Genomic DNA, 14522 nt, shown 5'->3' on the forward strand with positions numbered 1-14522 from the left:
AAACAAACAAAAATACTTTACACAGTCAAAAACTGCTGTGATTGTACCACTTTCAAATACACAGTAATGTAAAATTTGTCTGTCTGTACCTTCAGATTTAAATAATGATCACTGGCTAAAACTTGTGATAGTGTATTATCAGCAGGTTTTAGGACTCTCACTGCTGTTTCTCCAGAAAAACTCATGCTTGAAGCTGGTTGTTTGTTTTGGCAGACTTTATGTTTTTATGCTGTATTCCTGATGCAGCCCTTCCCATGCTTGGGATCCAGTGCTAAGAGTATGCTGGCTATAAGTGCACACTCCTTAAATATTTACCTTTTGCAAGTTAAACAACTCTGCATTTTATATGTATTTGGTCTCAACCTGAAATATACAGGCAGATATTTCAGTCTTCACCTGCTTTCAAATAAATAATGATATATCTGTAAACATGTTTATTTTAATAATTTAAAATGGGGACCAGCTCGCTGTTAGAGCCACTGGTGGACACTAGAGGAACTGCAGGTTTTGGTGTTTTGTTTGCAGCCACCCCATCAAAAAACCGTAGAAACGCCCCTGAATGATAGATGTGACTGGAGAAGACATGAAAAGCAGACGGGTCCGCTTTGAAGGCGTTTTTTATGCAGGGTTGTGATATTTCTGCAGTGCTTTTGTACACAGCTGCCGGTAAAGGTGTCAGAGGAGGTCATGTGGAGATTCAGTACTGCTGCAGGGGGACCGGAGGAGTCGTGACTTGCAGCCCGGTGCGGTGTCTCTTTAAGCGCAGGGCGGTGAGCAGATTTCCGATCGTGAACGAAGCGGATTACAGCTCCTGACATCAGTCCTCCTCATCCTCCTCTTCCTCCTGCTTCTGTTCCTGCTGGTCAGCTGATCCGGAGGATTCCCTCTGCGGGGACACTCAGCACAGCCCCGCCTGTATGCTCGCCTCCGCTCGCCTCCATCATGGACTTCAACGTGAAAAAACTGGCTTCTGATGCGGGGGTCTTCTTCACCCGGGCCGTGCAGGTAAGACCGGACCTCCCTCCAGCTGCAGGCAGTGATGTGTGGACCGATTTACCGCTAGGTTCTCACTGCATCCCGCTGGGCCTGGAGCTCGATTAAAGAAGCTGAAGCTTTGCGTTTTCTTCGTGAGGTCTGTGTGTATAACGGAGTGTATTTGTGTGGCGTGTTTTCCATGCAGACCGAGCAGCCGCTGCGTGTAAGCCGATAAAGGTTTGTCTAGCCTCGATCCATTATTGATGGCTGTGATCGGGTGCATCACCCATGTGACTCCAGCAGGCTCCGTCCTGCTCCCCTCCAACTCCCCAACATAGAGATTAATTAATTTATCTGGCTCACCAGTCGCAAACAGCATTAAATCATTCACTCTCGAGAACTTGTACACCAAACCCCATTCGAAAAATTAGAAATTCATTGATAAAGTCTGTGCTACAAGTCAGGTAATGAGCAGAAAAATACTGGATCTTTAGGCTTCAGTAAGAAATTCGGCAGCCATATGATACACTTTTCATTAAAGGCTTAAAAAGGTCTCCATCTCACTCATCACAGAAAGAGAAGACATCAAAACTGTATTTAAAACATTATAATCAGGATACATTGAATTGTTACAGTAAGAAGCAAATAAAAGATTAAAGTTAAATGAGGGCACTTCAAAGAGTCAAGTTTTTAAGCCCTGTTTTAAACTAACTGACCATATTTTCAGGATGTTTGTTCCACAGCTGGAGAGCATGAAAACTGAAAGCTACTTCACTTTGTTTGGTTCCCATTTGTCTCAAGTAAATTCACATGCATCTATGCCCAAGTTCATTTAGTGCTGGGTAGACTAAGAACTGGGTTCTTGAGATCCGTCCTGTGAGACACAAGAGGCCACTGTAGTGATTGAAAGATCCCCTTTGGGCATTAGTGGGTGAGTTGCAGTTGTCTGTTACCCGTAAAGACAGTCTACAGTGCAGGAGGTCAAACTGACTTTCATTAAAGGCTGAAGTGGGTTTGGGATCACATCAAGGACCACATAAAAAAAGGGTCTCCTGTACAATATTGTTGAACATTGTGGATAGAATTTAATCTGCATAAAAGCCTCAATGACGCAACAAAAATTCAACAAGTTTCTTCACTGTTTCCGAGCAAGTCGAGCACAACAGTCGATCCACATCACACCAACTCTGCAGTTAGAGCTGGATGTCTTCCATGAGCTCTGAGTTTGAAACATGTGGTCTGACCAATGCGTGAACAATGCATGAATGCATTTTTTCTGTTGTTTTTTTTCTAGTCAGAAATCATTGAATTTATTGCTAAGTTATTATGCTGTTAAAGATTTCTTTTTTTTAAATTTTGTTGCCACTTGTACCCACAAAGCAATGCGCGAAAGTCACGTGGTCTGTCAATCTCTATTTGAAGAGTGACACTTCATCCTATCCAGACAGAGGCTCTTCTGACTTCACCAAATATGAACTTTCACAGTATATGATTTTAATTCAAAGATTAAAATAATGTATTTAAAATCATTAAGGAATAATATTAATCAATAAAAGGCGTAAAGCTCAGTGAAGCATTTTAACTGGTTTATTCTGCACACTGCTGCTCCTATTGGGAAAAAATGAACTCATGAATGCAACAAGGTCAGACTGCTTTCCTGGAGGTTGTCCAAGTGCATTGTGGGAAAACAGAGGAAACCAATGAAGGCAGGAAGCAGGATAAAAAAAACAAAAAACAGCTCTGCACAACACCAGAAAACCATTAACTCTTTCTGTAGTTTACATGTCTACACGTGTCATATATGACTCACAGACTGGGAGTGAACGGGTTCGTGGACGCTGACTTTAAAAGTCTGACCAACCATTAGTGAGACACTAAGAGAGAGAGGGAGCGAAAGAGACTCAGTCTTTGTGTGTGTCCCCTTGTGGTGAATTTGCATCTTTGTAGTTGTTCTCTGTCTCTTTGTGGTTGGTGCTGCTTCTGGGTGCAGATTTTGACACAATGCCACTACAGTACTCGATGTGGTGTTTTAGTGGTGCCAGTGACCAAGCAAAAAGCTTAATAAGAAAATTTAAAGACCTTTAGATTAAATGTTGTATTTGGATAAATGCTCAAATTTATCCCAGTTAGACTCTTTAAGATTCAAGATTCAAGAGCTTTATTGTCAATAAAGCAGCACCACAGTATACAGTCTACTGAAACTCAGTTTCACCCCAAGCCACCCATGGTGCATTTATAAGTATATAAAAGATATATCTCCAAGAGATATAAAACTAGAAATGACAAAGTGCTGAGTTAATGTATTTGCATAGTCCTTAAATTGCTGTGCTGTAAAGGATAGGAAAGGTTAATTAAATACCCACAAATGAATTAAAACTTGGTGGACCTACGGCTTTTACAGTCCCTAAGGCCCTGAGTGGAGTCCAATAATCCAGCCCTGAATAACAGACTGTCCATCACAGAGCTCCTGAATACCTGCCAGTACTTTTGCCTTTTAAAGAACCGATCTCGCCCATGAAGCTGCTGTCAGTTTCTCCCTGCTGCTTTCTGACAGTGACGGTGAATTCCTCTGCCTGCCTTTAAAGTCCAGCTGGCCGCCGTTGCTGTCTGTCAGTCAGATTTGAATGAAAGAAATCATCTGACAGCCCGGCCTGATACCACAGATGGCGATCTTTGGCCTCAGTTATTAGAGAGCAGAAGTGGGCCTTCTCATCTTTGATCGCATAAGACATGCTTCAAAGTTCCAGTTAGTGAGAATAAAAACGTATGTATAAGTTAGAAACTGAGGTTTAAGATAATTTGTCTGGGTCTTAAAATATGATGGGTTTGTTCTGATTATTATAGAATTGCGATCATAAAGATCGAGTAAGCGGTAGATGAAAAGCATGAGGACAAGTTTAAAAATTAAGATATTTTCACATTGGTTTGTAAAACCTTTGAGATTTTCTGTAATTTCTGTATAAATAAAAACTAAAATGCCATTTGATCCTTTTTTTTTTTAAAATGAACATCCTTTTGAAGTAGATGAAGATAACCTTTTGACTCAGTCAAGCATTACCTTTTAATCTTGAGAACACCAACCGAACAGTGACAAACTCTATTAATTTGGTGGTTTGTTGGTAGATAATTCATTCTGTGAAGTAAGCAATTCAATCTGGGATTTGTTGATTATGTCCCACTTCTTCTAATATGATCACAGATTAAGCATTATTAGAGATATTACGGTATAGTATTCCATAGAAATCTATGCAATAACTGTTGAGATGTTCACTTAAAGCTCCAAACATCCGCCCCATGCAGTCCCTCTCCACCGACATGGGCACGTGGCCCAAACGAGAATGGATTCCACCAAAAAAACAATTGGTGCCAGCAAAGGATCACAAAATTGCTGTTCCCAAAGTTGGAATGATGTTAGAAGTGGCTACTGGACCCCTACGAAGTTGGCAGATGCAGATCACAATTTCCCCCATGAAGTTACCCCAACTTCTGTAAAAATGCTATGTGATGATCAACTCTCAAAACTGTCAAACTATCAGCTGGTTTTCATAATCCAAACCGGCACTAGAACTGTGTGGTGATGGGCAGTGGATGACCTGGTTTAGATTCATACAGAACTTCTAGGGCTTGTTTGCCTGTTATCAGTGTCATCTACCTGTGACTTTTCACTCTTAGTTCACAGAGGAGAAGCTGGGCCAGGCTGAGAAGACTGAGTTGGATCCACACTTGGAGAACCTGATCACTCGTGCCGACTGCACCAAGAATTGGACTGAAAAGATCTTAAAACAAACAGAGGTGCTACTGCAGCCCAATCCCAGTAAGTTCTATACATTGCAGAAGTTCCCCTACATATATAAAGTCGCATCTTCAACTCTTTGCACTGAGTTGAAAGAAGATGTAGTTCTTAAACTTGTTGACAAAAGATCTGTTCATACTTAGAACTTGTTCTTTTGACAGTGTTTTGCTAATTGTTGCTCAGTAACATTTAGTTACGGTTAAGGTTTCTACTAAAGGAAATTTCCCTGGGAAGCAGAAACCTTTTGAGCTCTATCATTTCCAAAAGAAGTTCCTGAATTCCAGCGATAGATTATTTGACCCTTTTGTTGAACTGTATATGTAATAAGTTCCTATAAAGTCTTTGCTCAGGAGCTAGTATTTTACAAAGAATAACAACCTTCCCGTGTTAATAACTAAAGCTAAGTGGTCATATATAAAAGCTTTTTAATCTTGCAATTTTTTTTAATGCTTTACATTTCTGAGAAACCTACTAAAAGCAGGATTTGTTTTTAGTGTCTGACAATAATTGAAAATGAATAGCCAGAGGGATTTTGTGTTTGGACTAACAAGAAAGTCGAAGCTTCTGAGGTTGTTAGATTAGAATTTGAGACAATTTCACGAATTAATTTTAGTCTAATCAGTTTAACTTGCTGGAGGAACTTTTACCCTGGGGAAAGTCCCTGGACGTTAGTTTCTGGGTGTTTTGGGAACTTTCTCTGGAAATGTGCCTTTTAGAAGCTTTTATAGTTAAACGTGAACATGATTGGATGGTGGGAGTAATGCTTAACCTTTGACCTGTGTATTTTGTACCCTCCATGCTTCAGTTGACCACACTGGTAAGTCTTGGCCTCTTTTCCCAGAGTGCTTTGTGTAAAAAGCCTACTCAGCATTGTGATGTGACTACACATTATACATACATAGTTGTGGTCAAAAGTTTCCATAAACTCATCAGGGCCAGAAATGTCAAAGTAATCTTGGGCTTGAGAGGTGGTGTAGTGATAGTAGGTTTGAAAGCCTCACCTTTACTCCTCCAAACACACATATTGTCATTGTGGCCAAATAGTGGTGTTCATTCTAGAGCAGGGGCTTCGTTCTTGGTTGGTACCCTCTCAGTCTATGGTGGTGTAAAGCTCTGGATAGTTTATTAAAATCCCAAAATTACTCTGGTTTTTCATGCACATAAACATCTGACTACATCTGTAGTCTAGCACATACAGACCTACAGTATTTTAAGCTTCAGACACCGTCTGCTGTGCAGTTTAAGGTCTGGACTGGAGGGTGTAGATACAAACAGGTGTTGAATTACTAATGACCTTCTATTCAGGTAGACACCTGCCAACTTTTGATGGGATACAGCCACTGATACCTTGGCAGGGCCTGGTTGATTCAAATACCATACTCGGGTACAATTTTATGTACTTGTATTTTTATTTCCCATCACACATTATACTAACCAGACCCATCAGATGGTTTGAAGTCATCCTGGAAACTATTTGGAGAATAGCTGGTTCTTTGATATAATGATTAGCAGGCAATTTGATGAACTATCTGTCTGTAACTGCTTGTTATGGGCAACTTCAACCAATCATGTCAAGACAGATATGATGCCACCCACAACATTTATCTGCTGTTATATGCTGTTGTTAAAAACAGGTTGAAGTTTAGATTATAGATCCATTTGTGATCCAGCTGCCATGGAAAGCAAAGGCTATGCTTTTATTAGCTGAATGAAACACTGGGCTGCAGCTTTGATCTTGCTGCCAATATTTAATGATCAAAGACGCCGATCCACTCCTACCCCTGTATGCCCTGTTGGTGGGATTGGTCAGTTGCAATTCTGGCCCCAGAGAAACATAAATGTGATACCATAGGAAGACCACCAATATGGCGATGTCAGATAAAATATCAGATAAAAGATTATGACACTAGTGGGTTCCCACTAAAAAATGCTTCAAGAGCTGTACACGCCCACCACCGACCCCAACCATTTCCTGCCAGCTCTGATGCAGCTTGAATTATTCATAACCAAAGTTACATCTGTGCATAAGTGAATGTTTTTCAGAACCGCCAACATGTCTGCATTTACTGAAGATTAAACACCTGCAGTGAACTGGTGTTTACACATAGTGTATCAGAGGAATTTGGAGGAATGTTTCCCCATTAAAAAAACTAATTTTAGAAGCAAAGATAACCTTTGGTATTAGGAGTAAACTATGAATAAATTCAAGCCGTAAATTACAGATAATTAGCTTGTTCAGAGAGATTAATAACACCTTTGGTACAATTGGACTCTTAAATGTAGGATAATAAAGAGTGTGGGATAATTTTTTTTAATGTGTTGGTCACAGTTGTCTTTTTATCACCTTGTATCCAGGCGCTCGGATTGAGGAGTTCATCTATGACAAGCTGGACAAGAAGCTTCCCTCCAGGACGACCAACGCGGAGCTGCTGGGTCAGTACATGCTGGAGGCCGCCATCGAATTTGGTCCAGAGACGCCATACGGTGAGTGGAGCTGCAGCTGAAACTGATACTGCTGCAGCTAATGACTCATGAAGCTCTAAATGCTCCTCTGAAGCAGCTCTCATTCTGTTAGCAGTTAAAGAGCAAAGCATTTTACAACATTTTCAAGAAAACAAAAAATAAATGTGGACGTGGAGGGTGTTTAAACAGCTAAAACACACTTTAGTCCAAATTTTATTTCAAAACTGATTTGATTGTTTTGTCTCCATCAAATCTGTGGTTTGAACCTGTATGTGCTGCTGTGTTGTTGTAACTGTAGGCAAGACCCTGATCACAGTAGGGGAGTACCAGAAGAGGCTCGGAGGAGCCGAGCGCGAGTTCCTCCACACCTCTGCCGCCACTTTCCTCTCACCTCTGCGCAACTTCCTGGAGGGAGACTGGAGGACCATATCAGTGAGTCTGACTGTTTCATATGAAAATATGTCAGTATATGTAAATACTGATGTGCTGATACAAAATAGGAATGAAGTCTTTGCAGCTGTAAGCATCCTTTTACATCCTTTAGCAAAGCAAAAGAGAAAGTGCCATTCATAGCATCATTAAAAACAAACAGTCAGCATGGCTGTGTGGTGAATATCGTGAAAATGTTCATCAATAGTGTGTTTTTCATTCAATGCCGTAACCTGCTGATATGTTTGAACCTTTAGTGTGTGAGAGCAGTCAGACTGTCCGAGCACCAAACCTCTCCTTTCCTTTGTCCTCATCTGTTCTCCTTCACACTTTTCCTTCACCCCATGACTTTTTCCACAGAGTGGAAAAAAAACCAGTGATTGGGAAAGAGAAAGCGGGAAAGAAAAGTGATACATAGGAAAAAGTAGTTACCAAAATAAAGCAGGAAGTTGAAAGAAAGAAGAAAATTGACCTAACACAAAAATAAAGAAGGGAAAGAATCAGTAAAAATCTAAATGGGGATCAAATCACAAATCCTGAACTGTCAGAGCGATGTACTCGCTGCTGGAGGTCTTCAGGGTGATGACGTGTTGCACAGGTTTGCTGCAGGTTTGTTTGCTGCAGGTTTGTTTGCTGAATGAATCGTTTTCTTTTTTCTTCCTCGTGCAGAAAGAGAGGCGGCTGCTGGAGAATCGCCGGCTGGATCTGGACATCTGTAAGGCACGCCTGAAAAAAGCCAAGCAGGCAGAAGCCAAAGCAGCGGTGAGATAAAATTTCAACAGTTCTTCTTCTACCCTAAGATCAGAAACCATCAGAGCACAGCCAGACTCAGACAGCTTTGAGTGAAGTATGTCAGGTGCTCATTTTGTTCTTGTTTTGGTCACATGTTCAGAGTGCATGTGAGCAGATTCACCTCTGACATGTTGGAAAGCTTACCGGCTGGCTGCGCTGCTTGTCGCATGTTTGTCAGATTCATGAAGGAAAAGTTCCTAACGCTTCTTTATGCACCAACTCTGCATGTAAATATTACAAACAGTCTTTTGTTTTAGTCTTTAAAAACTCCAACAGATGCAGTGGACGCCTCGTTAGCAGACAGGTCGATGGCTGCTCTGTTAACGCTCTCACAGTGGCAGATTTCTCAGCTGGATTATCAGAACTAAAGTCCAGTTCAGTGATCACTGGGAGCCTTCAGAGTTCATCTGTTCACCATCGCATTGATTTTAAAATGATTTAATCTAACAGAGCTATGTCAGATTATCCTATGCATGCAGGAATGGAAGAAAACAAGCACAGTAAACCTGGTATTAGTTGATGCTGGTGAGCTATCTCAGACGCCTGTGGTACCAGCAGGGGGCACCATTGTCACAGCACAAAACATCAGTACTGATTCATGCAGATCAAATGAGCCCTTCGGTAGTAGATTTCTGACAGGGATTAGTTTTTTTTTGTTTGTTTGTTTTTTTTACATAAGAAGAGACTTTTATGGGAATTTTTGGTCCTCAATAATCTGAAATGGGCCACAAAAGGTCCGATCAATCCAATCAATGTCATTCATAGGTATTAGTAATTCAGATATTATAACACAAGATACTTTAAGTTCAGTTTCATTTCTACAGCATATTTAAAAGCAACAAAGTTGATAGAAGTTCTTTACAAGTTAGTTTAAAACAAACAAGAAAAGACCATAGACCAATAAATAAATATAATAAAGTACGTCATGAAAACAAACAATAAAATTAACTTACAACAAACTAAAAAAAGACACTACAAGATAAAAAAGCCCGATGGGACTCAACGTGAAATTTAATTAAAAGCAAAGGTAAACGAAGTGAGTTTGAAGACGGGATTTAAAAGAATCTGCAGCACAAATCTGAAGTTTCAGGTTATTCCAGAGTCTCAGGGCTTCAACTCGAGACCTCAGCAGTCAGAGCAACTTTAGCTGCTTTATATCTTAAAACCTGAACAGAGATGGAGCCGGTGTAAACCTGCTAAAACCGCAGTGATGTGATCAAACACCTGTCAAAAGATGAGCAGCAGCATCTGAACACAAACCTCAGATGAGTTTTCAAGACGCACATGCAGAGAATTACAGGCATGAATGAGGTTTTTCGAGAACGACGATAGGATTTATAAAATTATAGAAGCTGAAAAACAAAAAAAATTCTTTTTATTTTTATTTCCAATAAAACAGAAAATCTTTGAAGTGGAGGAAAAATCTAACAACATGATCAGACCTTCCTCTGTTTGTGGAAACAAATCAAATCAAAAGTGTCCTTTAAATAAACTTTATGCTGTGTGGTTTTATTTATTAAAGTCCAGCTCAGTATGAGGCAGCTTTTCTTCGTTTAGTAGAGTTTTAGAAGAATAACTCCCAAAAAACATTAAATAAATGAATTATTTTGTTTTAGTCAGGCAGCTGCAGGTGCTTGCGTTTCGTCTCTGAAGCTGACCTGTGTCAGGATGATTTCCTCTGAAGAGAACGTGGTCATACAGACTGAATTTAGTAATAACGATGGTCTACAAACAAAAAGGAGGGTGGAGCAGCTCCATCAGCATCAGAATGTAATGCGACTCTGACCATTCACAGCTTAAAAGCAGGCGATAAATTATTCACTGTGACGTCTCTTTGGAGTCAGCAGGGGTCACGAGTTAAATGCTGTGGATGCTTCCAGCTTCAGGCTCAATGATCTGCTCTCGTTGTGTTTGCTTTGTGCTTCCTGCTAACATGTTTTTATTTGTCTGCTCACAGTTTGTAACTGCATGACTTCTGTGCCAATCTGTGTTTGTTTCCTCCTCCCTGCTCTCCTTTGCTGTAGGCTGCACCTGATTTTCAGGAGACACGGCCTCGAAATTATGTTCTTTCTGCCAGTGCATCAGCGGTAAGAGAAACGAGCAGCACCTCAGAACTCATGGCTCACATGACGATCAAGAAAATGCATTTATTTTTAATTTCATATGCAAAAAACCCCAAAAAGAAACTAACAGCAGCATCTTTAAGTCTGACCTGCAGCTGAAGCTGTTAACATGGGCTTGTTTAACAATCAGGTCTCCAGCCTGTTTGTGTCTTTTCTTTGGTTTTGCTTATTATCAAAAAATTTAGTTTTTCTTTTTTATATGTATATACATATATATATATATATATACTATTTTTCATGGCAATCACAAATGAACAAAGTGAACCGCAAGTAAGGACAGTGGGGAAAAAACAGCTGTGTGATTTTGCTAAAACAAAACCAAACAAAAATCTACAAAAATTTCTACATATGTTGGAAATATATGAAAATGCATTTTTAATTGTATTTTAATGTATTTTCCTTTTGAGAAAGCAACCTCGTCACGAAATAAACAAAAATAGCCTGAGGTGAGGAAAGTGAGCCATCCTTCAAAAAAAGAGCCAGGCTGCCACATTAAATATGAATTTATAATTAATGACTTATCAGGTTACACAAAGGTTACATTGACAAACAGAAACAACCCAAATGAAACCAATTGTACCCATAATGTAGGTGCAGAAATGTAAAAGTCTGATTTGCTTTCTTTATTTTAAATTATTATTATCATTATTATTATTGTTATTATTATGTATATTGACCCTTATGAGGAAAACATTAAGAGAACAGTTTACCCTGACTGGGATAGGGTTACCGGGGCCCCGCCCTGCAGAGCTTCAACAGCATTCCGAGGGAGACTGGGGACATTGAGTCCGAATGGACCATGTTCAGCATCTCCATTGCCGAAGCTGCTGCATTGGGCTGCGGCCGCAAGGTGGTTGGTGCCTGTCGTGGTAGTAATCCCCGAACCAAATGGTGGACTCCAGAGGTGAAGGGAGCCACCAGGCTGAAGAAGGAGTCCTATCGGGCTTGGTTAGCCTGTAGGACTTCGGAGGCAGCTGACAGGTACCGACAGGCCAAGCGGAATGCGGCTCGGGCAGTGGCTGAAGCAAAAACTCAAGTGTGGGAGGAGTTCGGAGAGGCCATGGAAAAAGACTTTCGGACTGCCTCGAAGAGATTCTGGCAAACCGTCAGGCGTCTCAGGAGGGGAAAGCGGTGCTCTACCTGCACTGTGTATAGTGCTGGCGGAGCGCTGCTGACGTCGACTGAGAAAATTGTCGGGCGGTGGAAGGAATACTTCGAAGACCTCCTTAATCCCACTGACACGTCTTCTGAGGAGGAAGCGGAGTATGGGGATGAGGGGGGTGACCTGCCAATTTCCGGGGGCGAGGTCACTGAGGCAGTTAAACAACTCCTTGGTGGCAGAGCCCCTGGTGTTGATGAGGTCCGCCCCGAGTTCCTGAAGGCTCTGGACATTGTAGGGCTGTCCTGGTTTACACGCCTCTACAATGTTGCGTGGAGATCAGGGGCAGTACCCCTGGACTGGCAGACCGGGGTGGTGGTCCCCATCTTTAAGAAGGGAGACCGGAGGGTGTGTTCCAACTGCAGGGGGATTACACTCCTCAGCCTCCCTGGGAAAGTCTATGCCAGGGTGCTGGAAAGGAGAGTTCGTCCGCTAGTCGAACCTCAGATACAGGAGGAACAATGCGGTTTTCATCCTGGTCGCGGAACACTGGACCAGCTCTTTATCCTCTCAAGGATACAGGTGTCCTGTGGGAGGTGCTGCGGGAGTATGGGGTGTCTGGCCCATTGCTACGGGTCATTCGATCCCTATACAATCGTTGCAAGAGTTTGGTTCGCATTGCTGGCAATAAGTCGGACTCGTTCCCGGTGGGTGATGGGCTCCGCCAGGGCTGCCCTTTGTCACTGATTCTGTTCATAATTTTTATGGACAGGATTTCTAGGCGCAGCCAAGTGGCGGAGGGCTTTCACTTCGGTGGCCTCAGAATCTCATCTCTGCTTTTCGCGGATGATGTGGTTCTGTTGGCTTCATCGGGTGATGGCCCCCAGCTCGCACTGGAATGGTTCGCAGCCGAGTGTGAAGCAGCGGGAATGAGGATCAGCACCTCCACATCTGAGGCCATGGTTCTCAGTTGGAAAAGGGTGGAGTGCCCACTCCGGGTCGGGGATGAGTTCCTTCCCCAAGTGGAGGAGTTTAAGTATCTCGGGGTCTTGTTCGCGAGTGATGGAAGAAGGGAGCCGGAGATCGACAGATGGATTGGTGCTGCGGCCGCAGTGATACGGACGCTGCACCGGTCCGTCGTGGTGAAGAGGGAGCTGAGTGTAAAAGCGAAGCTCTCAATTTACCGGTCAATCTATGTCCCTACCCTCACCTATGGCCACGAGCTGTGGGTAGTGACCGAAAGAACGAGATCGCAGATACAAGCGGCAGAAATGAGCTTCCTCCGAAGGGTGGCTGGCCTCTCCCTTAGAGATAGGATGAGAAGTTCAGCCATCCGGGAGGGGCTCAGAGTAGAGCCGCTGCTCCTCCACATCGAAAGGAGCCAGCTGAGGTGGTTCGGATGCCTCCTGGGCGCCTCTTGGGTGAGGTGTTCCGGGCATGTCCCACCGGGAGGAGGCCCCGGGGCAGACCCAGGACACGCTGGAGAGATTATATCTCTCGGCTGGCGGAAGAAGATGGATGGATGGATTATTATTATTATTAATGATAATGATAATAACAACAATGAAACAAGCCTTGTTCTGATGTAGGTTTCTTCCTGTTAAAAGGGAGTTTTTCCTTCCCACTCGCCAAAGTGTTGCTCATAATGGGGTGGTCTGATCATTGGGGTTTCTCCGTATTAATGTGTCTTTAATTTACAGTATAAAAAACGTCGTGTTATTGTGATTTGCTCTTAAATAATTAAAATGGAAATGAACTATTACTCCCCTGATACTAGTACTGCTAATGTTATTAGTGCTGCTACTGCTTCTGCTACCAGTCCTGCTATCAATATGATTTCAGCTACTGTAAAATAGAATTTCCCAAATATGGGCAGAAATACTATTTTTTATTGTTATTTATGTATTCAATTTTTTTTTGCTTGCTTGAGAAAAGAAAACCCAATAAGCTGAAGGTTTTGTGTTTCTCTGCTTCAGTTTTTTTTTAATGGTTCTCAGATGTATTAAAAAACTGTATTCAAATCAAAATGTAGTTTTGGCCACAGCCGTATTAGCGAACACTGCCAGGCTGCTGCTGTCACTAACAATTTGCCGCTTAAATGAAAGTTAAATAAACAGAAAAAGGAAAAAAAATCTTATTTCATAAACCAGGATCTCAGATTTTTAATCTGAACAGCATTTTTCTGCAAATCACACTCAAAAAGTTTTTGTAGACTGAAAAGCACAAGTGACAGCCTTTTAACCCAGTGAGGTCCTGACCTGTTGTTTTTAGAGGAAAACACAAGAGTTTATTTCTTTACTTCTGCTTTAGACTAGAACGTTTATCATTTCAAAGAAAGCTCAGGGGTGAATAATAGAAAGGTATAAAATCTAAACCTGGACGTGTCTTCTCAGAAGAAAAGCTCTTTACAGAAGTCTGTGAGCACAGATGAGGAGCACAAAGATGTGAAAGTGAGATTTGTTTTATCTCAGCTGATCCCATCAGGGCTCTGGAGTTTACACTTCACTGGCTCTTTTATTTTGTGCCAACATCTAGAAAATAAAAAGTTGTTAGATTGCAGATTTCACAGCATGAGTGATCTTTCAGGGCTGTGTTTTGAATGTTCAGTCGAGCATGTCATGTTAGCCATGAGATAATGGTGTTTGTGCATGACGTGTTGCTGATGACACAAGCATGTTTGAGCATGGTTATTATTGTTCAGTTTTGGCTCTGATGTTTTTTAAATGAAGGCTTGTTGAAGTTTATTGTACGCCGATGTGAAATAAAACAAAAACAACAGCTTCAGCTCAAACAGAGACACCGATCAGCAGAACCTGAATGACGCATGGACTTTTATTTTGAAAAATGG

General features: G+C 41.7%; 1 protein-coding gene across 4 annotated transcripts in view; it reads left to right on the forward strand.

Moving 5' to 3' along the window:
- Window positions 1-559: 559 nt before the first annotated feature.
- Window positions 560-14522, forward strand: part of LOC116334146 (endophilin-B2-like) — a 40412-nt gene continuing 26449 nt past the window's right edge. Inside the window, exons 1-6 of one of the 4 annotated variants that reach the window (XM_039615725.1) lie at window positions 560-1005; window positions 4648-4789; window positions 7124-7252; window positions 7530-7663; window positions 8330-8422; window positions 10477-10539. In XM_039615725.1, the coding sequence (XP_039471659.1) occupies window positions 943-1005; window positions 4648-4789; window positions 7124-7252; window positions 7530-7663; window positions 8330-8422; window positions 10477-10539 (624 nt within the window). In that variant the 5' untranslated portion in view covers window positions 560-942. The remainder of the gene's footprint in view (window positions 1006-4647; window positions 4790-7123; window positions 7253-7529; window positions 7664-8329; window positions 8423-10476; window positions 10540-14522) is intronic. The other 3 variants (XM_031757483.2, XM_039615726.1, XM_031757485.2) reach the window with 3 other exon arrangements.

The sequence above is a fragment of the Oreochromis aureus genome, linkage group 7 (genome assembly GCF_013358895.1).
Source record: "Oreochromis aureus strain Israel breed Guangdong linkage group 7, ZZ_aureus, whole genome shotgun sequence".
NCBI lineage: Eukaryota > Metazoa > Chordata > Actinopteri > Cichliformes > Cichlidae > Oreochromis > Oreochromis aureus.